The sequence below is a fragment of the Diadema antillarum genome, unplaced genomic scaffold, assembly GCF_040938485.1.
Source record: "Diadema antillarum isolate AM-2024a unplaced genomic scaffold, OU_Dant_1.0 scf00000029, whole genome shotgun sequence".
Taxonomy (NCBI): Eukaryota; Metazoa; Echinodermata; class Echinoidea; order Diadematoida; family Diadematidae; genus Diadema; species Diadema antillarum.
The window spans coordinates 6437023-6463523 of NW_027270918.1; the positions used below are offsets into that span (position 1 = coordinate 6437023).

The following is a 26501-nucleotide window of genomic DNA, read 5'->3' on the forward strand; positions in this document are numbered from 1 at the left end:
TATCACCCTTGTCGGTGCCGACAAGCGTGCGGTTTGAAGAAACAATTGCCGACAAGGGTAAAACTTGCCGACAAGGGTAACACCACGCGTGAACTTGCCGACAAGGGTGACTTGCTTGACGAGCTAAGTTCGGACCAATTTCTCGCCTTTTTCAGTCTTTATTATCTGGCTAGAAAAGAAGCTAGATGTTGAAAGGAGCAGCAGTTTACAAGCGCAAAAAGTTACCCACGCAATCACCGCACCGATCACGACAACGCGGTTCAACCAGGGAGGTGGAACTTCCACCTCCCTGGTTCAACAGAGCGACGTGCTAGAAGCTGATAAACACCACATCACACACTTGCTCACTCACGTACATGCGCTCTGATTTGGGATCCACACACACATGCACAAAGGAGGTTCACCTCCCTAGTTGCACCGAAAGCCGCCGGAGTGTACAACGGTATGTGTATTGTGAGAGGGAGAGAGGACGGAAAAAGAGGGTCGGAGGCCGAGGGAGTCTGAGGAAGGCTGACACGTGCTCGCTTGTTGTCACGCTTGTTGTCGGGTTACGCAAAAACAAACGATATGAAATGCATGCCCCCCTCCGCCAAAGGTTGTATTTTTTTCTTTTTTTTTGGCTGCTTTGGTTTGTTTGTTAGTTTGTCTGCCTGTCTGTCTCTCTATTCGCAAAATAAGTCAAAATTTGGGAACAGATTAGGATGAAATTTTAAGGAACAGTTGGTTGGTAAAATGGCGTAAGGAACAGATGATTAAATTTTGATTTTTCAGGATTTATAATACCACCGGAATTCACCGCCAGGATCCAGGATTTTCAGACTTTGTTTCGTATATTTGAAAGGATTCGTATCAATTCTTTAGGAAGCTGGCCATCGGCAATTACGCAAAATTAGATGCGTTCAAAGCATTGCCGCAGAGAGAAAATTAGCTCCATCTTTCGTTAAAAAAAAAGAAAAGAAAAAAGAATGTATGATGGAGTAAGCAAACGCAAATTGTTATTTTGGTTTTGGTAGTTTCAGAGGTTTGTTTTTTTGGGTTTTTTTTAATCTAAAAAGCCATGCGTTCCATTTTATTCTTTTCAATTTCCATGGATTTGTAAACGTCATTCGTGAATATTCCATTTTCCTTTTCCGGGCCGAAATTTATAGTAATTCTGTCATGATGGTCTTTCAAGTTCAACGTACGTAATGCTCCACGTGCTTCTGGCTTGGTTTGTTAAAAGGTGGGTTAGGGGGCCTTCATGGGCAGAAAATAAATGATGATCATTCATCAATGTTCCCAGTTGGTTTACCTGCTATCATGTACACGCTGTTTACGACCACTGAAGCAAGGTGGCAGTAGGCGCGGCATTCCTCTATCTGACACCTGGCTTTCGTGGAAATTTCGTGGAAATTTCCACAAAATTTCGTGGAAATTTCCACAAGCCATGATATCAACTTTCCCCACTGCTTGTGGTCGTGGTTTTTTTTTTTATTCTTCATTACGAACATCAATTTGTTCAACTTGAAAAGTGTAGATAATTTGCGTCGAGGATGTGTTTCTTTCTTTTTTTTTCATTGCAGCATCGGTAACATTTTGTTTTGTTCATCGTCCGTGCATGGCAGGGGTTCATGGGAGGAGAACGATAGGAATGACTGGGGAGAAAATAAACTAAAAGAAGGAAGCATCTTTTGAGCGAGCTGTCTTTGTTTTTCTCTACACCAGCATCAGTTATCATCACCAAGGTTCTTTTTTTTTCGTTACTCCGACAGATTAATGATAAAATGATGCTAGATTCTTTATTCTGAAGGTTCGTTAATCCAAAAATGATTAAGAAAAAATGTCCGTTCATTTCACAACGAAATCAGTTTTGTTATTTCGAACGTTCTGCCAGTGAAATTTTGGAATAAAATGACGGCACAAAACAGCGTGTTTTCGTTCTCTAAGGGTCTGTTATTCCGACAGAAATAGTAATGATAAAATAATAAATTGTAGATTCTTTATTCTGAAGGTTCGTTAACCGAAGATTCAATAAAGAAAGATGTCCGTAAATTTCAAAACGAAATCAGTGCGTCATTTCGAACGTTTTGCCAGTGAAATGTGGAATAAAACAACTGCCCAAAAACAGTTGCAGTTTTCTTACTCTGAGGGTTCGTTTATACTCCGACAGATTAATGATAAAATAATGCTAGATTCCTTATTCTGAAGGTTCGTTAATCCAAAAATGATAAAAAAAAAAATGTCCGTTCATTTCACAACGAAATCAGTTTTGTTATTTAAATAGGTGATACGCTATCAGCGTATCACCTATTGTGATTGTCAAAATTTCTCTTTTTTTTTATTCTTCTTTCTTTCTGCCACATTTTGTGTCGTCAATATCTCAACAATGACATTACGGAATAACATAACATTTTCAGTCAACATGTCTCATAACAATATCTAGCCACAATAAGGTTTTCATGACAGTAACATATCTATGACGTCATCTAGGCGCCATTTTGTGATTTTCGGACCTTGTCACATGATCGATCATAACTTCATAACTAGATATCATTTCTGTATCATTTTCGGTGGACATAAAGTTCAGGTCAGGCTCTATCTTACGTTTTAACGCTAGTTACCAAGGTCATCATTACGCGCGCGTTTGCGCGCGTCAAAATTTTAAAAGGCTCAAAACGACTTCCCAATGGGAAATCTCGAAGTTTCAGACAATTCTAAGCGTTTCAAACATTTTCTCGCGTGCGCGTCCGTCCGCGCAATTTCGCGCGCAGAGGGCGTAACCAACATGAAAATGCAATTTTTTTGACTGATTTGGATTTCTGATACTTTGAGTAACAATATCCATTGATTTCCGATCGATTTTGACCTATAACAAAGGAATGCACTGGCGTCAAAGTTGAAATTCCGCGCGCGCGTCTTTCTGCAAATATAGTGAAAAAACATGTTTTTGTTTATGTCGCCATAGCTCTTTAAATCGTCCATTGACCCTATATTTCTATTGCATATTACAAAAGCATATGAATTGGAAATAACGTTTCAAGTACCAATATTGCCAGGAAAACTCATGACGTCATCATATCATCATCTGAAATCAAAAAAGTGGAATTAATTTTTTTGAGGTACTCTTTCTGACATTCATTTACTCGTATCTCTATTGTTTAAGCTTAATATCACCCCAAATTCAGATATGTTTCACTTTGAACATTTGCCTTTCAAGTCCATGTCATGGTTTTGAAATTTGATGACGTCATCATACTTTAAATTGTGATTAAAGGTAAAGACGCAAAATCGGACAAGTTTACGTGTTATGTCTATGGGAGGTGATTTTTTTAAAAACCATACATTGACTTGACAACGTTTAAGCACCTTTATCTAGGATGATTTTGCTTCATTTCCTCTGAAAATTAAGTATGTTGTAGCTGTGACAATAAGCTGCAGTAATCATGCATTTTATTCTTTGAAATCTCCTCATCAGGTTGACAATTTTGCAATTTAAAACTGAAAATGAGAATGGAATGCGGACGAAACGATTCCTGATTCATCTTTCACGTACATAAGTTTACGTTCCTCTAATTTTCTCGTCGAGACTTATGGCCGAGTGGTTAGAGGTGTCGTCACAGAAACGTGAGGTTGCACACGTACGGGTTCGAACCTCACAAGAGCACGAAAGAAAATAATATTTTTTTTTTTACATTTTTTCTTCAATGGAGTACTACACCTTCGTCCATGTACAATATATGTAGAAGTCATGTTCGCATGTAAACACACCTATACGCACACACTCACACAGTATCCCTTTGTTTATCGTTGGAGACTGCATTGCTTCGACTGCTGCAAAATATTGCAGGCTGGGCTTTTCAAGCTGATCATGGTATATTGTAACAAAATGAAATTTGTTCATATCAATTCAGTAACACAATGTAGTCGTGGTTACTTTGTGCTGATTTTATACATGTAAGAAGCTATACATTGTAAAAAAAGGTATTTGAATTGTTCCTTTAAGTCAGTCTTCTGTATTGATGATTATTTGTCAATTAGTGGTTTTTGTGGAGTTTCAGATAATGATAAAAAGTATGTATGATAAGTGCAGCGATACTTTCTACAGTTAGTTCAAAGTTGTGTTACAGAGGTTTGATACATACATTTAGCATTGTGTTTGTGTGTCCACGTGTGTATACAGGTTGGCCATATGGCACATTCTAGACAATAAATCTTAATTAATTAGCAAACGCGATCAGCTATGGAACTGAATATGGTACTAATGTATGATGTTCATGATTCTCATTAAACTGTGACGAGTTTAAAGAGATAGCTTAACTGTGTGTAAAAATAAAGCAATAATAAGGAAATTTTAAGGGAATTTGATAACCATGCCTATAATAATTTCATACAGGTACTAATAGCTGCCTCATATTCATGTGATTGATCGTCATGTCAATAGCAAAGTGACAACGTACGATTAATATATTATACATTAAACAACTGTCTTTCAAATCCATATCGATGTTTTCTAGTTTGATGACATCATCATACTTTAAATTGTGATAAAAGTAAAGACACAAAATCGGACAAGTTTACGTGTTATGTCTATGGGAGGTGACTTTTTTTAAAACCATGCATTGACTTGACAACGTTTAAGCACCTCTATCTCAGCTGATTTTGCTTCATTTCCTCTGAAACTTTAGTATGTTGTAGCTGAGACAATAAGCTGCAGTAATCATGCATTTTATTCTTTGAAATCTCCTCATCAGATTGACAATTTTGCAGTTTAAAACTGAAAATGAAAATGGAATGTGGACAAAACGATTCCTCATGTATCTTTCACATACATAAGTTTACGTTCCCCATATTTTCTCGTCGAGACGTATGGCCGAGTGGCTAAAGGCGACGTCTCAGAGACGTAAGGTTGCGGGTTGGAACCCCACAAGATCACGAAACAAAATACTTAGCTATTTTACTTTTTTTTCTTCAATTTTGTATTACATATTCGTCCATGTAGAAATCACGTACGTATATAAACGCACCTATACACACACACAGACACACACACACACGCCATATCCCTCTTTTTTGTGTGTTGGAGACCACATTGCTTCGACTGCAGCACAATTTTGCAGGTTGACTTTGTCAAACCGATCATAGTATGTAATGACGACGACTGAGGTGTTGTACTTTGAACAATTGTCTTTCAAGACGATGTCATTGTTTTGTAATTTGATGACGTCATTACACTGAAAATTGTGATTAAAGGCAAGGTATCAAAACCAGCCGATTATAGGTTTTATGTCAGCGGGACGTATTTTTCCCAAGTTGCCAGAAATGGCATAGCGACCTCAGTCGTTACAAGGCCGCTTTTCCGTCTAGCAATGCAATAGATGTTCACACGGCCACGTTGGTTGAGAGGGCATTGACTTTCCCCCTGTTATATCTATACATTGTTTTTTTTTTGTCTTACCATTTCCGTGGATGACCCGTGGCCGAGTGGTTACAGAAACGGTTTCGCATGTACGCTCAATATAACTTCAAGGTGCCTATATCACATTCTTTTCTTTGTCGATCACAGATGACTGTCATCTGATGACCACAAGCGTATCACCTAACTCGTCCTCAATGTGACGAGTTTTCATGTCTCGTTTCGAACGTTTCTGTCAGTGAAATTCCAGAACAAAACGACGGTCCCAAAACGGTTACAGTTTTCTTTTACTCTGAAGGTTCGTTACTGCGAAAGAATAACGATAAAATACTTAAGATTCTTTATTCTCATCGATCGTTAATTGGAAAACGATAAAGAAGAAATGAAAACGGTTACAGTTTTCTTACCCTGAGGGTTCGTTACTCCGAAAGAATAAAGGCAAAATAATACTCTACATTCTTAATTCTGAATGATCGTTAATAGAAAAATGATAAAGGAGAAAATATTCGTTTATATCCAAACGAAATCAAATTTGTTATTTCAAATGTTCTGCCAGTATAATTTCGGAATACAACAACGGCCCCAAAACGGTGTTTTCTTAACAACGGTGTTTTCTTATTCTGAAGGTTTGTTATTCCGAAACAATAATGATGACAGATGATAGATTCCTTTCTGAAGGTTCGTTGATCGGAAAACAATAAAGAAAAAATGCTTGTTAATCTACGAACGAAATCAGTTTTATTTTGAACATTCATCTGTAGTACCGACCTTTGGTGTTGTTGTTGTTTTCGATTACAAACCTTTGAAGTACTCAGTAATGAATCGTTTCATTTTATGATTAAACAAACCTTCGGAATAATGACCATCATTACATTTTTGTATGATATCTCTTTGATGTCACGGCCAAACTACCGCAGTATACCCAGAAAGGAAAGTGCAACGATGTCCCGAAAGTTCTCGATCGCTTCTCGCGCATCTGCATGCAGTAGGCCTACCACGTGGTCGAGCAGACGGCGAGAAAGCAACACGGCACGCGTTGTTGCGATGCAGAGACGGCTAATTATTGCAACAGTGAAACAGGAAAGGCCTAAAATAAATCGGAACCTTCACCATCGGCACCTACTTCTCTTTCATTTATTATTTAGGAACTGCCGCTAACAAAAGGTATGGAGTTTCTGCATTGTTTCTGTGAGAATATGCCCCTCACAACGTTATTACATCTCCGTGAAAATGTCGCCTTTAGTAGCATTTTAGCGGCGATTTATCTGTGTTGTATTGAGCATTAGCGAAGGCTTCCGCGCTTCGCCCCCAGAACCCACCCCCAGAACACCGCGCATAAATGCCGACAAGCGTGAAGAAATTCCTGGCGAGAACCCTGGTATGCACATACCATAAATCAAATGGAAGTAAAAAATTATAACATTAATTTCTTATTTCATGATGTGAATAACTACCTTGAAGTGTTTAACATCATCAGTTTTGATATCATTTGATACTTGGTCCCTGATATCACAGATACCAGAAACTAGAGCATACACCATACATACTTCTTCATGCATGAACACCCATTCCTAACCCCTTCCAAACATAAGAAAAAAATTCCCAGTACTGTATACCGTATGTCCTAAAAAAAATTACAACGGGACTGTCCGCAATGACACCTTTAAAAACATTTAATCAATCTAAATACAAATTCAGGGTATGAAATTATAACTCATTGCCCACATCTTACAGAAAACCCCATTCGATTTGCTTCAGTGGTCAAAGAGAAATGAGGAATTTTGTAGAGGATGTCAGGAATCTCTTCCCTCCAAGCTCTGTCTATTGCACTCACGTGGACACAAGATCATCGAAGTGCTAAACTTGGAAGAATCAGACTCATGACATGCTTTACAACAATCCACATTTCTCTGTGACCGCTTAATCAAATCGAATGGGGTTTTCTGCAAAATAGAGCTAAAATGTTATATTTTAAGACCCTGAAGTAGCATTTAGACAATTTAATCATGTTGGGTGTTATCAATGCGAAAATCTGATTGTAATTTTTTTTTGGACATACATGTACTGTACAGTCAGTACATATAACTGCATTAAAATAGTTTACAGTTAATTAATGTTGACCCATCAAGGTTTCACATACACTACTTAACTGGCATACTATTAAAAGTCAAGGGTATTTCAATTGTAACATACAATGTGCAAAGCTGACTTTGGTACAATGTACTGTACTGCAACAACTCACATGCATGTAAAAACTATAAATTATGAAAAATATTTTCCAATTTCATCGTACATGTATTGTCAGCAAAACAGTGGCAGCTATTTACTCAGCTAATACAAGAATCCACATGAGGAAAGTCATGTCATACATCTCTGCTAAAATGTGCAGCATGTTTGACAAACTTCAGTGGGGGAAACCTTATTTTATGGCCACGAGATACAATTGTACATCTTTTTGTTGCTTCCATCACTTGTTTTAAAACTATAGTTACGTTCACATTTAATATGTTTGTTGTCTTCAAAGTTCTTCACCTAAATGATGAGCTCATAGTTTTGAACTAAGACTCGCATCCACCTGACACCTAATCTTAAGATTGATGGGGCCTGTTTCATAAAGAGATACAAATGATCTTACGTTCAATATATCCAGCATAACCCAGTGAATGGAGCGTAAGGTCAATACTGATCATACATGTATGTCTGTTTCATAAAGATACTTAAATGCTTGATCTAAAGCAAAAATTTGATAGCAGATTGAGTGTAACTTATTTGAAATTCATCGATCGTAAGATCAATCTCACAAACAATCTTCATGAAACAGGCCCCTAATCATAAGATTGAATTTTTGAGCAAGAGTCCCACTCCATTATTTAACCACTGAACTGGAAGAAATAAAGCGCTAGCAATAAACCCAATAATGTGTGACGATAGTGTTCAACACCCACTGGAGATTGTCCTGGAAGCTGAGGAGAAATAGGGTTCACAGAGTCCCCCCCCCCCCCCCCCCCCCCGACTAATGGATAGAGTGTAAACCCTATTAAAGATGTCGTGTGGTTCTAATCATCACCTAATCTTTGAGGATTTTTACCTTTCCAGTGCGTCTTCATGGGGCTAAACTACTGTATGAGCTAATCATCGAAGATCAAACTTCCAGCTAATCTATAAGTTTAGGAACGTTGTGTGTATGGAACTTATAACTTCGCTGACAGTCTTGAAATATCTCTGGATAAAAATGGATAAATAATACATCACGACTAAAAGTACATTAAACCTCTATTGATCAAAGTGGCAAACTACTGTAAAACACGATATATTTGCGGCATGAAAATTTCGCGAATTGGAGCCGATGGCCTTCTTGCAGCAAGAAATTTTCGCGAATTGCCACTGGCATCCAATGCATATTGTGTAGGCAAGAATTTTCGTGTGTATTTTAATTCCGCAAATTTTGGCGCTCGCGAAATTCGCGAAATTAAAATGCATGCGAACATTCGTTGTTTTACAGTACACCTAAATCTATTTCCACCATAACTACACTCTCTTAGAACTAACGTTCCTGAGTAAATGCAAAGAAAATACCAAGGTGTAATCAACCATGACATGCAGCCTCTGATAACGGAAGTATGTTTTAGAATGGTTTGATATCAAAATTCATTTAATTTTTTTATGGTACATTTGACATGTTTGTGACAAAGATAACCTTCTACTCTTTGTAGTACCTGCAGCCTTTAATAAGCTTTACCTCGAGGTTGTTCAGCATACATTGGGCCTTGTTGTCCCCTTGCGCTGCCTGGGTCACCACATCGGTCAACTTGTGAATGATGACCGAAAAGGGGCCCTGCTCTGACAGGGGTTGAAGAAGGTCCAACTGCAGATAGAGACAGAGAGAGTGAGAAATAAAGAAAATTTGGAAATGATTAAGAAATGTATGAACAGAACTAGAACAAAAGAAGCAATCAGTTGATCACTGATGCTGAGTGTACTAGCAGTGCATTCAGGGATGTTTCCTACAAGGTGCTGCTATTTTACGGAAGTGTCACCTTTCTATCAATGAGCAATGAGTGAATGAAGATTGATTCAAGCAGGCTACCCATGAGTCCCCATACTACCGGTCTTTAAAGGAAACCAAAACCCAAAGAGAAATGTGGATTGAGTGAAAGCAGCACCATTAGTAGAACATATCAGTGAAAGTTTGAGGAAAATTGGAACCACTGGATAAGGTGACTACTTGAGTTTATGACATCATGTGTGGATGACATCATGTGTGGACAACAATATAAAGAAAATATAAAGAAAATTAAACAATTTTTCACTTTTCTAGAGTAATGAAAGAGCACTTGACTAACCGATTTCAGAAAACAGGGGGAATACTTACTACCCTTAACATATGTCACTATCAAGTTGATGGAATGTGTAATTTTCATGAAAAATGAATTTTTGTGGAATTATCTTTATATTTTCTTTATATTTTTGTCCACACATGATATCATGAACTCTAGTAGTCTCCTCATCCAGTGATTACAACACCAAAACTTTAAAAATTCATAACTTTTGCATCAATTACTGTAAAAGTAGATATTTTCGCGCGACTAATTTTTCGCGCTTGGCTGGGTAAGAGGAGTTTCGCGGTGTTCTTAATTCCGCGGAATCAAGACATCATGCACAGGGACATATGGCAAGCAAAAATATTCGCGTGCTTTTATTTTCGCGCTAGTTTCTGGTTGCGCGAAATGCGCGAAAATTTCAACACCGCGAAAATTTCCACTTTTACAGTATCTGATTTTCCTCAAACTTTCACGGATGTATTCTACAATAAATGTTGCTGCTTTCACTCAATCAACATTTCTCTTTGGGTTTTGGTTTTCTTTAAAAGGGGGGAAGGAAGGGTTGCAGCAAAGAGATCCACTTGCTTCTGGTGGGCTGATTTTGCTACAACACGCATTTCCCATAGACACTTGGCTCGAGTATACTCGGGACTTGTCCTCAACAGGTTAATAATCATGATCATTCAAGGAACTGATTTAAAGTCAGGTGACATCCTCATCTTCAAGAGGACCTGGTATTCAACTCAATAAAATATATGGCTTGGCAAGGTAATCTATACTGCTTATGAAGGTGACTTCTTCCTCCTGAAGAGGTGAAATATTCAACTAAATACAAAATGGCTTCATGTGGTTATCTATTGTGGCATGCACTATCAATAACAACATCATAAATTTATAAAGGAAGTGTACAGTGAAACCCCATTATAAGAAGGTCTGTGAGACCACCGATATTACCTCATTATAACCATACGCACTTACACGTAAAGTAAACCAAAAAAACAAACAAACATAAGCACAGAGTCATATACCAATCAGTCAAACCTATGAGCAGTCTTTGAGTTGTTACTTAAAAGCTTGTGTTACACACATATTGATCATTATTACACCTTGTGGTGAGAAAGAATGAAAAGGAGTCGTTTGTGAATGTGTAAAGTATGCACGAAAAAGAAGAAAAAAAGAGGGGTTTAAATGCGTTCTTTAGTTTTCTTCCAAATATCTCTTCACACATTATGTTGTACATGGGTTCTTTAGTTTTCTTCCAAAAATCTCTTCACACATTATTATGATGTACAATGTACATGCATTCTTGAAAAGTACAGGCGGCAGGGTCGAATTTGTGATGCTTTCTATGCCTATCTCTTCCTTGTGTTTTGAACCATTTTGGAAAAAAATGACAATTTTTGTTTGTGAAATACAGTCAATGTAAAAAAAAAAAAAATGAACAAGATCAGATTGTATAAAATGCATTTGTTATTTTTTTCTAAACACAGATGCAATGCAAAGAGTAACATACGTTATCTAACTTGTTGGCCCAATTTATGCTCTTGGTGCCCAGCTCAGGATTGCGACGATTTCATGAATTATTTCGGCTGAAGTTGTTTATGGCGTATGCGCCACCAGGGGTTGAAAATGAATTCTGTATTTTCTTCAGAAAATCTCCTACAATGATTTGTAGCATTTTGCACATGCAAATCTTGAAAGATACGCGACAGGGTCGAATTGGTGACCCTTTTAATGCATTATCTCTGCCTCATCATAGACCATTCTGAAAAATGAAAATATTCATTTATTGTATCTTGTGAAATATGGTTAAATGATAATGAACAAAATCAGATCTACTAAAAGTGTTACATGTGTGCGTTACTTTTTCTGAACAATGGTTCAAGAATAAAGAACATACATTTTTGAACTTGTTTTACGCTATTATCACCCGGCAGGATCACAATGATTTCATGAATTACACTGTATTTCGATTTTAATATTTTACATACACCATAATGCAGTACACGCCAATGTTCACTAACCAGCAAAACGACTGGAAGTCAGAACTAAAAATGGAAAGGATATCATGATGAGTTGCACAGCATGCATCCCAAAAACATATTCTTCCATTTCCGGCCATGAGTTTCATTAGATGAAAAGTTTTATGAATGAGTATTTTTTTTTCATGTTGCGATCTTGTTTGAGTTAATATCACGTATGTGTATTTCGAGAAAAAAAATCAACTGATTATCAATGATGTAAGAACACTGGAGGTCATTCGCGTGTCTTATCGCTCGGTTTATGAGAAAACATGGAAAGAAGAGTTCTTGGTTTGTCACTGACAATGGGGGATAAAGAGGGATAATGGCGGGACTTAGGGTGCATTCAAGCGCTCTAAAGCGAAATAAACCAAAGCGTACCGTACCGTACCGTACCGGAGCGTTCAAGCGCTCTGTGGAGAAAGCGCACCTCACAAGTTATTTTTAGAAAAGGTCACGCTTGTTTGTAGCAAGAATGTCATTCACCTGGCGCTTGAACTACTTACAGCTGTCCCGAACAAAGAGAATGATGTCTTTCCATTGTGACGTATGCGCATGATACGGGCATGCTTTACAACGAACTTTTGGTACACTTTGGTATGCTTTTGGAGCACATCGGGAAGTGGTCCACTTTTGGCTCGGTACAGTACGGTACGGTACACTTTAAGAGCATTCGAGCACTCCTCTGGCGCGGGTACAGTACGGTACAGTTTGCTTTAGGAGAGCGCTCGAACGCACCCAAAGCCTTGCATGTTTGTTTCCTTGTCCCTTCCCTCTTCAGATTAGTTCATGTAGACAGACGGCATGGGGATCGCTATACATTTACAATGCACATGTTTGTACATGCATTTGTGTTCGTTTTTCAACGTGTAGTTTGTTGCGTGTTTGAAAGCGGCAGGTCGAGAAATGGAACCTCTTCGTATCCGATTAGATTGCTTATGTTTTTCTTTATCATGATGCATCGGAAATGTCCTCGTTATAACCGGAATCTTGTTACAGTGTGTAACTGCACTCATTATAACTGATTTGTTCTGCCATAGGTTTACACGCAAAGGAAAATGGCACCGACGCGATTACCTCGCTATCAAGCGGTTCCTCGTTATAACCAAACTCATTATAATATGGTTTCAGGCTACTTCCTAACAGAATGCCATACAGATAATGCAATTCAAGATTTCTTAGTCAAAATGTTGATAAAATACCAGGAATCTCTTATCCAATTTTCATGCTCACAGTGAGCCAGAGACAAAGAAAGAGATATCTAAAGGGAAGTACAAGGCTTTTCCAACTTTTTTAAAGCATGACTTCGCATACAAATTGTGTATCCATTCAATTTCACCTGGAGGATTGCACATGATACATACATTGTACGTGTATGAGTCAACTTTCAATTCTAGACAAATGAAAGCATTTCTTGGACGTTCTTTTGTCATCTCTGAGTCACTGCACAGTGAATGAATGACAGCATCTGCTTCTCTGTATTTGCTCAAGTTTAAACTGGATTAAGTCCATTTCTACTCCACGCTCTGTAAAGCTACATGTACATGGATATTTGTACACAACCCTCCCATATTTACTATCCTCCAAAACAAATCTCACTATCCAAGTACTAAGATTGTATTTGACAGCCAAGCATCACTGAAGCTGGAAGGAAGGATACCAGATACCACTTCATCATGATGCACAAATAAAGTACATTTCCAATTCTTTCTAAAGTATATATGAGGATTTATGGCAGACACTACAATTTCGCTCACTCTGGTGAGAGTGAATTAGGCTTGATATAAGCAATGAGTAAACTGAGGATGCGATGTTTCCACAGTTGATTTGACATACACTGATTGAATACTCATCGTGATTCACATAGTATGGCAAGCATGCACTGTAAGAAAGCTGAGCTAGGTGTACAGGAGGGACTAATTGTAAACGCTCAGGGCCCCTGGCAAATAAAAACATTTGACTGTTCTCGCAGGTTCTTACAGATATCCATGTATCTGGCTGTAAATCATTTCCTCAAACAAATGAAAGCCCAAGTGCAGTTGGTCCAAACATTTAGGGAGAGAAATATAATGATGCAAAGTCTTCTTTTGAGTATGAAAGATACCTGGATGAAATCTTGTTTAAGTATGGTTTACGTATGACATTAGATTTAAGACATTTAGTGATAGTTTGGTTCCTGAAATATCACATTTATGCCAACCATAAACAATTGTACTGGTTCCATAAACCCATAGATATATATATTTCAATGATTTGGGTTTACATACAAAGTCCAGGTTATATGACTTCATTTGATTTTTGCTCTTCTGTTTGATCAGGAAATGCAGAATTGTGCCTAGTGAAAAATATGGGGAAAAAACAATTATTGCACTCACTTCCTTCAATAGTAAGTACTGTATGAGATACCCCCCCCCCCCCCCGAAATCCATAACAGTTTCAATATAATTTGTCATGTGCAGAAGTTCACACAAGAATTGAAAATCACAACCAAATTAAGCAAATTGTATGATGAACAATGCAACAAAAAATATCAAGCTATCTCTGTGAAATCAATCAAACTTCAATACCATGTCTCTTTGAGACCCTAACCAAATACAAAAATCACAAATTGACAGGGTTTTTTTTTGTGTGTGTGTTATTGTTTATGTCTGTAGATTATGAAAAACAGGCATTGGACAACAATCCATCACATTATTTGGTAATGTCATCAATGCAAGGAACATTCTTGGCATTTTTTTATGCCTTTATGCACTCTGAGCAAACCATGGAATACTTCTATGATCCTATACTATGCTCAGAATAGTTGTTAGGCAATTCAATTAGCTGCATGCCATTAAATTTGGTCTAACTAATTTTGTATGTGAGCTGGAAATGTCCTTTTTACAGAAAACTACAGAAAACTTTAGTCACACAGCACCCTAAAAACAGTATGACAACATAGCAAATGGTTTTCCCTAGATCAAGATGAACAACTGTTTTGAGTAAATGGCCTGGTACACATACACTATACATAGTCTTTTCCTAAATGAATTACAGTTCCAAGAAACACCATCCACCTAAACACCACTGCGATAGTGTTTTTAGATTATCAAATAAGAAGCATTCCTGGAACTGTTTTTCCAGTGCTCCACATGAATGTTACTTCCATGTCCTGGAAACTGCGATGTTGAAACCAAAATTGGTTAGAGGATCAGTCATAATGTGCAGTTGATTTCTTTGATGTAATAGATAGTCATTATATTTGAAGGAATAAATAGTAATTTTTCTGATCTGTCAGGTATACATTTTGGTTTGAGAATCAGTCATAATGTGCAGTTGATTTCTTTGATGTAATAAATAGTAATTATTTTAGAAGGAATAAATAGTTATTTTTCCGATCTGTCAGGTATACATTTTTGTGTTCTTGTTTTCGTGACGTAGAGCACCAGTCATAGTCGTGCTATCTGCGACAAAGTAGTGAATAAGGCCAGCAGACAATTCCTGATTGGTGACCACCTATAATTTGCATTCTGTGACTTTTCACACAAGCTAGGTGATGGATAGTTCTGAAGGGTTCCATATTTGTAGTTCACAACATTGTCCTCTTTGTCAGCAGATCTGAGGCATTATTACAGACATGTGCAGGCATACAATCATGTATGTCATTGATTTGCCTATCAAATCCGAATGCATCCCCTTTGCTGCACTTGAACAATCGAATAGATGACTCAACATATGAATTAAACGCCTTTCATCTTTCCTTAGAGGTAGTAATACTCATTTCACTTAATAATTGAAGGCCTTAAGATAATATTTTTTTTTTTGCAGATAAGTTGTCTTTGCTAATGAAACACTGGAACGCTTCATGCCACAACAGATCCACGTCACGATACAATATCTACAAACAAACAATGTCCAAAATTTAATATATGAGCTCGAATATGAAGTCCCGGGGGGAAGTACACAATGTATTCAGAAATGAAAAACTCTATGAAAACTTTTCTCACCAAAATACAACAGTATCCTTGATTGTGAATCAAATAGAGACCCTCCCATATGCTATATTATGGGAATCAGTTGACCAATCATATTGCTGAGACACAGCCCTTTAGACCTCCAGACAATGTAGGCCTAGTCTGTAAGCTCTCATTAGCACGGATATGGAGACTGGGCATATGGGAAAGGGATGGCATGAGAGACATTCTTTCACCATGAAAATGACGCATTGACTAAAGTAATTTTGCCAAATTCTGATCTATACAGCTTATGAGCCATTTGTATGAAAAAAAAAAAATTCAGTTCCACTTGGCATGTGATACATAATGGGTCTTATCAGAACCACTGAAAAATATGAAGATAAGAAAACTGCAAAAGAGTACCATTAATCACCTGCAGTATCAGTCATCACATGGCAATATACAGATGACGGTGAGTCATACATGTACTAACCTAAAGAATTGGTGGAATGAGCCTACACTGTACCATGGGGTCATGACAGAAACATGTTTGTCACAGACAAGGCATGACATTAATCATGTTCCAATACCTTGCAAAAAGGGGGGGGGGGAGCAGTCTCAAACCAACTAAAGCTATGGTAGTACAGTGCACTCCCGTTATAACGAAATGCTTGGGACCGGCAGTATTCTTTCATTATAACGAAATTTCGTTATAACCGAACAAATACAATATACAACGAAAACAAGGAAACCACATCATATTCTGTTTGCTGAATACTCATCATACACCGGAAAGCTATGTGAAATGTGATGGGATAACTGTATCACAATAATAAACGCAAGTTCCCCTCAGAAACTGTGCATGACACAAAGAGCGAACACACAGTGGTGTGAAGCGTTCACCCATGCAGAGACGCTATAAATGCTCGTTCTGCTAGGTATTTTCGAAAGCAATTCGCATTTCGTTATAACGGAGCACATTTCTTTTGTTTTTCATTGTCTGTGGCGCTCGGAGAAGACTTTGTTATAACGGAAATTTCGCTATAACAGTGTTCATTACAAGTGAATTTTTTACCATAGACTTTAATGGTGATAATTTTGGGATCAGAATATTTACTTCATTATAATGAAATTTCGTTATAACCATGTTCGTTATAACGGGAGTGCACTGTATTAGAAATCAGTCTCTGTGGCTGTCAATTCAAACTTTTTGAATTGTATACAGATCAATGCTCTTCTCAAGTCATTTTTCCAGTGCCCTTGTGGTATACAACGTCATGATGTACATACACTCTACATATGTAAGTGTACACTTGAAGAAAAAATATGCTCAGAGCATACACACATAAAACAGTGAATTTCTACAACATATCCCAAACTACTTTGTTTGAGCGGAGGGAGCAGGAGTATCATTTTCACAGCCTTATCTCTTATTACAAATCAATTACTACCACTGCCAGGTATACTGTGCAAGATAACCATGGCATGTTACAGTTGTATACTGAAGAGGGTGAACTGTATTCCTGTATGGATCGCTGAGGCAGAAATCTCTTGGTCAACACAGAGCATTGCATGAACAGAAACAAACATTTACAGAAATATGCCTTAATGAGCTACTGTACATTAATTACCAATCTACATTTTTGTACCAATGGCTGGTTTGGAGGATCAATATCCATGCAGGTCCCACCATAACAAAGTCTTTAGGACCAGAATTTTTTATTTTCATTTCTATTTTTCATTTCTTGGTCATAGTAAAATTTTGTTACAACTGAACAAATAAAGTATATCAAGTTACATGGATAATAATTTTGGGGCCTGAATTTTACTTCAGTAATATGATTTCTTATAATCATGTTTAGTGACATGGGAGTGTATGGTAAACATTTAGTTTACTTTGAAAACTACAGTGTGCTCTGATATCTAAACAGCAACGGAAACCTATGGTTGGAGCAAGCAGGCTTCGATGGCCCCATAGCCCTGTGTTTGTTTGTTTCCATTTGCTTGTGTAAACCTGTAAGAATACCTTTTAGGTGGGTGGCTTGTATCATCACTAAAACCCTCCTGCTCTTAACTGTCACAGCACACAAATCATGCAGTCACTCAACATTAAAATGGGAATGCTGGCTTATTGTATACATACTTGTTACTGTTAGCAAAACGGAGTGCAAAAAAAACCCTGAAATCTGGCATGCTACAGCTGCTAACTAAACACACAATTCATATTACAACTATCCCTCTAATATCAAAGCTTGTGCTGTTTCATACACATCTGAATCTAATGGTTAAGTTTGAATCTAACCTGAAAGTTTATTGATTCAAAGTGCCTACATGTATGCACACTGCACTGAATTATCTACTTTGACATTTATTCATGTTATTCGAGGTGATGTATTCTACATGTATGTATCTTCATGGTAAAGGTGACCTAAAAACATTCAATTTTCAACACAGAAGTCTCAGTAGGCTGCACAGTAAGTGACCAGTATTTGTTACAGATTGAAAGGTAATTGTTGTGGCACTGTCAAAACATTTGACCTAATGAAAAGAAGATACCAATTAATATTGATTTGAACAAGAGAAAAGAACTTTGAGAAATCCTGATCCACATTATTTGGTTGGAAACAGTACCACGGTACTTAAAGTGAAAACGAAGTTTCGGTAAGTGCTTGAGAACCCGTCTAGCACCATTTCATTTTTTCTTGCAATATATCGAAAGAGTCCACTAAGAAACTTACCTGGCTGACGCGGTTTGCCAGAATGATGAGTCGGTTTGGAGTATTTTAGGAAATATAATAATAGTAGGAAAACCGACTTTTATTCAAGAAGGCTCCAGACTAACTCGGTCTCGGGAAAAATTCAACCCTACTTTAGACAATTCACACGCAGTTCGTGATCGCCACATTCTACTGGCCATTGCATAATACCAAATGAGGCCTAACTGAATGGACAGGAAAGCGCGTGCTAACGTAATCCTGTACAAACAAAACAAACATGACAGCGCGCGGTCCTCAGTTGCTGAGACGCGCGGTCTTTGGAGTTTTTGTTGTTGTTTATCAAGCGCCTTTGATTGTTTTAGAGGTGCTTGATAGGCGCACACTAATTTTGCATGCGCGCAAAAGAGGTTTTTGATGCGCGCGTTGTAACAACTCGGACCATTACTGCGAGTAGCCAGAACACAAAGCGCTAGTTTATACAGGCCGCTCCAATGGGACAACACTGTACAATCAGAGGGACAACTCATCCCACCGTCAAAGCGAAGCCAAGTTATCCCCGAGTCCGAGTTTAGCCTGACCCTGTTCGGGTAAGTACTGAGACTGAACCTTTTTGGTTAATATTTCGCATGTTCGTCGTTACCCATCGAATATCTTGTCATAACATCGTTATCCTGCACATTTCCTAAGCATACGTTCACATTTGGGAGCAAAATTTGACAACTTTTGCAGGCGTACCAGAACTTTGTTTGGGCTTTAAAAGGTGCAGCATCACTCATAGACTAGAATGTTGATAAGATATAGAGCTCCCACACAAATAAATGAAACTTTACACACCCAGTAATACTGTACATGTTATATTTTGAGAAATAGTCCTCACCACACGAATTGCCATATCCAACAAAACAAAATGATCCATGTCAAACAAACTAAGGACACACGTCTGAAATATCACAACCAAAATATCTTAAAATGTAGTTGAATAATATATTAATATGTAACATTACATGATGTACATTAAATGACACAAATCGTAACTCAAAGTTGGAAATAAAACCGCAAGGAGTAATCTCAAAAGCACTTAAATGTCATGCTTAACATTCCAACACAGCATTTTCAAATGCTATTATACACCATTTTAATTCCAAAATAAAACAAGTCTTATCAAGGTGTACTCACCTGAATGAGTTCGACTCCTCTTTCTCTGTAAGATAAAAAAAGAAAATAATAATTGAACTCACACAGAATGAATGCTTATGTGATTTCCAGCAGTAAGAAAAAGAAAAATATCCTCATTTTCTGTGTTTATTCCAAAATACAGTATATTCTAGGCTCCCAAAGCTGGATAAGATAGCCTACAAATCCTACAAATATACAGCAGATTTAACACAGGATAAAAACTACATGTATGCATACAGTACCTGATCACAGGATAACACACTTCCTACCTTGTATTCTAGTACAAAACTTTATGTGTTGCTTGAAGGTTTGCATGGTGAAGAGATTGAGGGAGAAAGGTTTGCGGTGACACCATGTGTATGTAGTCCTTACCGGATCGTTGCTTGGCAGAATCCGGTTAAGGACTACATACAAAACTTTAATCTCTAGTTTTATGAGAGGGAGGAATATCGGCATTAAAATTACATCTAGACTTTAATAGTCATATCGTCCACATTTTGCACTTAATTGCATTTTTTTCTTTAACAAGCACAGACATATATGTACATAAATGTAAATGTAAGGTCCTCGAGCTCACTATATCTTGGGTAAGCCAGTGCTGTTTGGAGGCTGTTTAAAGCAGAGTTTAACAATGTTCCAGTTTGAAACATCTGAGTTGCATGGTCCTACATGCTTTGAGTTTCTGCTATTCTGTAAAATTATAAGCTAGGTAAAATTATTAGAGTTGAAAATTTAAATTGAATGTTTCATTCAAGCGTGGAATAATCTATAAAGCCCCATGATTAATTCTAACTTGCAGTCAAAGAATTTCCAAATCTCCCTACAGGCCATTTCACAATGGACTCTCAGTAGGACCATGTTCTTTGAAAAGATCTCAAAATAAGCTAACAAGTCAAGTTTAGCTTCATGACAGGCTGCACAGCCCTTTGAAAATTAAAGAAGTGATGACCTGTGAGTGACTGGAGGTATATAACCCCCATACTCAACATTTCCCATAGATAGTTCTGTTAGACTAAGCCATACAATGTACACCTGTATACCTGGGGGTGTTTCATAAAGCTGTTCGTAAAGATACTAACGACTTAGGAGCAACTGGGCCCTGTTTCATAAAGCTGTTTGTAAAATTACGAACAACTTACATGTACGAGCTACTGGTGATCAGTTCTTGTGCTGAATGATGGAAATTCTGATAAGTATAGCACATCAGAACTGATCACCAGTCGCTCGTAAGTTGTTCGTAACTTTACGAACAGCTTTATAAAACAGGGCCCAGTCCAGGATTTAGAGGTTTGTCTGATCACATATGCCCTATGAAATTCAAATTACCAATTCTTCCTCACAGGTGTAGGAGGGGTGATATGATTGATGTTTTTCAATATTTGACTTGAATGTAAGACACTCTACATGATTTTTCTCAGTAAGCCCATTGGAAGTCTAGAGGCCTAGAGGCTACTACCAGTGTACATGAAACTAGACAAACAGTATTCTCTGCCCAGTTTGAAGAAATATTTCATCAGCAATAGAGCTGTCATCGTGTGGAATTAGTCTCCCTGAATACCTTCTCTCAGCAACTTCTGTAAACTCTTTCAAGAATAGACTAGACAAATACTACATGTGTACTGCATATGCTGTTACTCAAGAGAGTCCTAGACACATTTCAGGGTTCGAAATTGGCGATGGTCCGCTGGCCACTGGCCACCCAAAATCACGTCGGACTAGCTAAAAATCATAAAATTCTGAAGTTACTAGTCCGTCTGGCTAGCCAAAATATTGCTTCAGTGTCAAAATTGATTCTAAGTAGTCCGCCTGGCTAGTTAAAAAAAAAGTTAAGTGCGACCCCTGATTTTAGTCCTTTCCCACACATTCAACTAGACAAGCCACAGAAAAAAAAATCCACACTGACATTTGAGATAAGCTTCGATCAACAGCATAACAGCAAGGCAGAATCAAGTTTTTAAAAGTGTGTGTAAGACCTCCCTCCCCTCACGATCTCACATGCATGTTCATTGCTTGAGCCCTTAGTTGAGGCTTACTACTTCCACCGCGCTGATGTAATTTTGTATCCATGTTCAGGTGTAGATATCTAGGATTCCACAAAACCAATAATATGTACATTAGCGCCTGCTTCCACTAAAATTTAACGTGAAATAGTTTCTATGTTGGGTCAATACACAGTACCAAATAGTCAATACACGTACACTGCGTCTGTTCCGACATTCTGAATCCTTCAGAGTGGAAAGTAATTTGATTTGATTTATTATTACACAGACTCCAACCCCAAGCACCTTCTGATCTGGAGATTCTCCCGCCCGAAACCCCTAGCAAACGGGAGACTCCAACTTGATGTGCGCGAAGGGCACATCACGAGCACAAAGTTCCTTGCGGTCTAGGGTTCTAGATGCTCTCTCGCGCTATCTCAGTTCGGGAAACCCACTCACAAGGGGGGCCCCTCCTTATAAGTAACCCGTCCCCCTTATAAGTAACCCCGTCCCCCTTATAAGTAACCCCCGGGGCACCCCTTATAAGGAGTCTCCACGCTTTTTTGCAATGCAACGCGAAAATGAAAGGACTGCGGCAATTCGCTTGATTATGTCCATAAAGCTTCACAAGTTTCCTAGTTACTCACGAAATTTGAGCAAAATCGGTTCAAGGCATCATATCTAAAATCATGGATTTAAATGCGATGTCAAACGACCCATGCGAATGCTGAAATGCAAGCGATTACTGGCGTGAGTGTCGCCAGGCGCGGTGGCGCGGCAATGCTTGAGTGCAGACGTGGCAACTGAGTACGGAGACTTTCGTTCATTCAGGTGGCTTTAAATGAAGGAAAAATAACAAAAGTAACGAAATAGTCAACCACCTACCTTTGCAATTGGTATGCATACAATGTATATACAAAAGGATACGTTCCCATAGGGTTGTCCAGTTGAAGTCGTCCCTAAACAAAAATTTTAAGTTGAAACTTGCAAGTTTCGCCGATGAAGCTTGAAATTTCCAACAGCTCCCGCATTCAGCAAGTTGTTCAGCGCTGCGCTTTCGTTACTTCGTTATTTCATTACTTTTGTTATTTTTCCTTCATTTAAAGCCACCTGAAATAACGAAAGTCTCCGTACTCAGTCGCCACGTCTGCACTCAAGCATTGCCGCGCCGCCGCGCCTGGCGACACTCACGCCAGTAATCGCTCGCATTTCAGCATTCGCATGGGTCGTTTGACATCGCATTTAAATCCATGATTTTAGATATGATGCCTCGAACCGATTTTGCTCAAATTTCGTAACTAGGAAACTTGTGAAGCTTTATGGACATAATCAAGCGAATTGCCGCAGTCCTTTCATTTTCGCGTTGCATTGCAAAAAAGCGTGGAGACTCCTTATAAGGGGTGCCCCGGGGGTTACTTATAAGGGGGACGGGGTTACTTATAAGGGGGACGGGTTACTTATAAGGAGGGGCCCCCCTTGTGAGTGGGTTTCCCGAACTGATCTAAGGCTTATTTTTCAACATACCATGAAATTAAGAAATCATTTCAAGCGGGAGAACGGGAGATTCTGCAAAAATGGGCTTTCGGCGGGAGATCTCCCGTCGAAAGCGGGAGGGTTGGAGTCTCTGTTATATTATTAAACGTTGTAGAAGCCGAACGACCGACCATGTAGAACAAGCAGCTAATGTAACAATTATTGAAAGTGATATCAGATATATTTGCATTTTAAAAAAGCGCATCTGGCTTTGACTTAATGGTGTTTAAACTGTTGATCGTAATCAACGCTTCACGCCTACCTTCTGGACAAGACCTACGACATTTGACTGACGGACACCGCCTAGCTTCCCCGCTGCATGTGCGCCAACCGTGACATGCACAGCGCACACAGTTGATTCATGTACTATAGCAATGTACAGATACAATAAAGTTCAATGCAAATCTACTGTTGAAACTCTACTACAACTTGTACAGTACACTCATCGAGGGTATTCCATACTTACTTCAGCAAAGCGGCCAGGGTTTCAAAATTCAGCTTCTTCCTCTTCTTTTCCGGAACCCAATACCCTACTTTCTTCATTGTTCACAGGGTAGCTCAAAAGGGTACAAGAACGGTCAATTTTTTGATAAATTTAACGCGTGCAGCACCAGCCGCGGGCACGATCACTCAAAGCTCTCGCGCTGTACTGTACCTGTAAGTACAGTGTGTACACACTCGCTAGTAACAAGTTAGGCTGTGCGTGTGTAAGATGGGCTGGGCTGGGACACATGTGCAGCTCCACAACTCACAGCAGATGTAATGGACGGGCGCTGGTTGTGTGTCGTCGGCCAAGTCGAGTCGATAGTTTGAGCATAATATCTCATACAGAGACTAGAACTGCTCCATTACCGCGGCAGGGCTTACAGATGTATGCAAAATATCTGTACATATTTTATGTTGAAAATAGATAGATAAAGCCGTTTTCCCGGACTCTAGGACGCCACATCAATGCCAAATTGACACGCCTACCTGTGGCTACATTCACGACGAGCGAGTAGCAGGTGCTTCTGGATGCAGAATAAAAGCTAAACAGCGCCATCTAATGGCGAGTGTTCACGGTTTCATTTTTCACCAGGCCTGTTCAAAGTACACAGAGTGTACCAACAACAAAAACAACAACAGATCATGTGGTGAATAATGCCGGTAATAAAATAATGTGATACAAGAAGACGGGAAAAACAGTCAAATTATAGCTCACAGCAATTTAGGGAAATGTTGCATACATCATGGTTGGCGCCACATTTTCAAAGGGGGGGGGGGGCAGTTTATATTTCTGGTGTCACTTCAAGCATAAACAAAAACAAAAAACAAAACAAAAACAAAAGGGGGTGGGGGCCTTCAGCGCAACTTCTGCTGCCACTCCGGGTTTCATCAGCTAGCTAATAAGCGAAAAAACAAACAAACAAAAAACAAAACAAAACAAAACAAAACAAAACAAAACAAAAAATCAAAACTACAACAAGTAACTTATGGAACATGAACAGAGTGAAAAATAGGGCCTAATGGACAGAGACGAATGGATGAATAAATGAAGGAATAATCTTAGTAACTGAATTCATACTAATGTATAAGATCATAATACATGTATCTACAAACAAATAACTGATATATTTTGGCTTAAATGGATGGTATAGTAATGGTGGTGATGAGGATTGGGCTTTTAATTTTTTGCGAGATACCGAGAAAGCACAAGAATCATTATGAAATAGTACAGGGCATACCATTCTAAGAGGAATTCAATGTCTATTTGATGAAAATCGGTTTTGGAATGTCTGGGACATCCATAAACAAAGTAAAACAAAGCGATCTTAATAAAAGGTGGGTCCCACCTTTTATTAGGATTGCTCTATTTTGGGTATCTCAGCCATTTCAAAACCAATTTTTATCTATCAAACATTGCACTCCTTTTGGAATTACATGCTCTTTCATATTTCATAAGAGGTTTCTCATTATCTCACCCCAAAATGTTGGAAACCTTAAGTTAGGTCTCAACCAAAACTGTACGATCCCCTTAAAAACATCACGTTAATGTTCGAAATTTAAATCATTTCATATCACAAACCGAAAAATGTGTTGTACTCGGAAGATTTCTGAATAACTGTTTGAAAACAATAATGGCCCGTGGCCAGTGTTCAGCTCTACCGGCGATCTGGCAACCCTCGTCGGGACAGATTTTAATTCAATTCAATTCAATTAATTCATTTATTTTCATTCTTTTTTTCAGCAAAACATAACACAGAATAAATCAGGAATTAAAACATAGGCATACATTCAACTTTACAGGATGGATAATGGTTAACAAATAAAATTATACATGCAGGTATATATACGGGCAAAATACAAAGCTATGTTTATAGGTGGGAAAGAGAATTGAGAGGTTTACTGAAAAATGTACGATTTTGTAAAATTTCAGCTAGCGTTCAATAGTTACTCTCCCTATTATATTCATTTCATTTTCATTTCATTTCAATTTATTTTCATATTTCTCACATATATCACAATATAAAATAAATTGATACGAAATCTATACAGAACATAATTCAAAATAGAACTTCACCGGAATGTTCAAAAGTTTGTCTTGGTATACACAAGGTCTGTATACATGCGAGTTAAACTGAGATCATAATGCGAAAAATATGATGGGGCCTGCGTAAAAGCAAGCTTGTATAGAGCCGCAGGTCCCGTGGTAAAATCAGATCACGGGAAGCATAAGTACAGATATTTTTAGACCATACTATAATTGGGGGATCCGATTAAAACGAACAAGATCAAATCAAATGTTGCTATATAAAATACAGAATAAAACACTGAAAGGTCACATGTTGCAACTATAACCTACTACAAGTAAGGACATTGAGAGAACAACGACTGAGATTGTAAGGATTTAAGTGGGTGTGGAGGTTTAGATGATGACGTAACAATTGGCATAAATACATAAATGGAAGGTGGGCTAAAAGAATTTTGTCGTGAATATAAAATATACACACAAGGACAATGTAGCTCAGGTGTCAAATTCCAGCATATTGTGCATAGGAGGAACACATAAAAACAATGTATACACAACATGGTACACACTCACACATTTTGGGTGATGGCACGATCTGGCCACTAAAACATGTAATAATATCAAAAAGTGGTTGTCCGACACCTATTTCTGGTGACCCCGGGCTATCGGTCCACAAAATGTCGAGCCTTGACGTAGGATCTATACGTATAAGTATTCAATTATATAGATACATTAGAGCAACTACAAAAACAAACAAACAAACAAACAAACAAAGATAAAATGACAGCGAAATTACCAAATGAAAATCGCTCCTGTCCAAATGTCGCCGATTCCCTTTAAGACGAAATTAAGAAGTCAATTGTTTCCTCACATTTTTATCATTTTGTCAATTAATTTGAATGCAGAGGGAAACTTCC

At 38.2% G+C, this 26501-nt stretch overlaps 1 protein-coding gene across 1 annotated transcript in view; it reads right to left on the reverse strand.

The window, feature by feature from the left end:
- The window catches only part of LOC139738681 (inositol-tetrakisphosphate 1-kinase-like), a 37253-nt gene extending 13430 nt beyond the window's left edge, over positions 1-23823 (reverse strand). The window contains exons 1-3 of the mRNA XM_071649309.1: positions 23542-23823; positions 19564-19588; positions 9132-9257 (exon numbers count right to left, since the gene is read on the reverse strand). Coding sequence (XP_071505410.1) covers positions 9132-9257; positions 19564-19588; positions 23542-23618 — 228 coding nt within the window. The 5' untranslated portion in view covers positions 23619-23823. The remainder of the gene's footprint in view (positions 1-9131; positions 9258-19563; positions 19589-23541) is intronic.
- Between the last annotated feature and the right edge of the window lie 2678 nt (positions 23824-26501).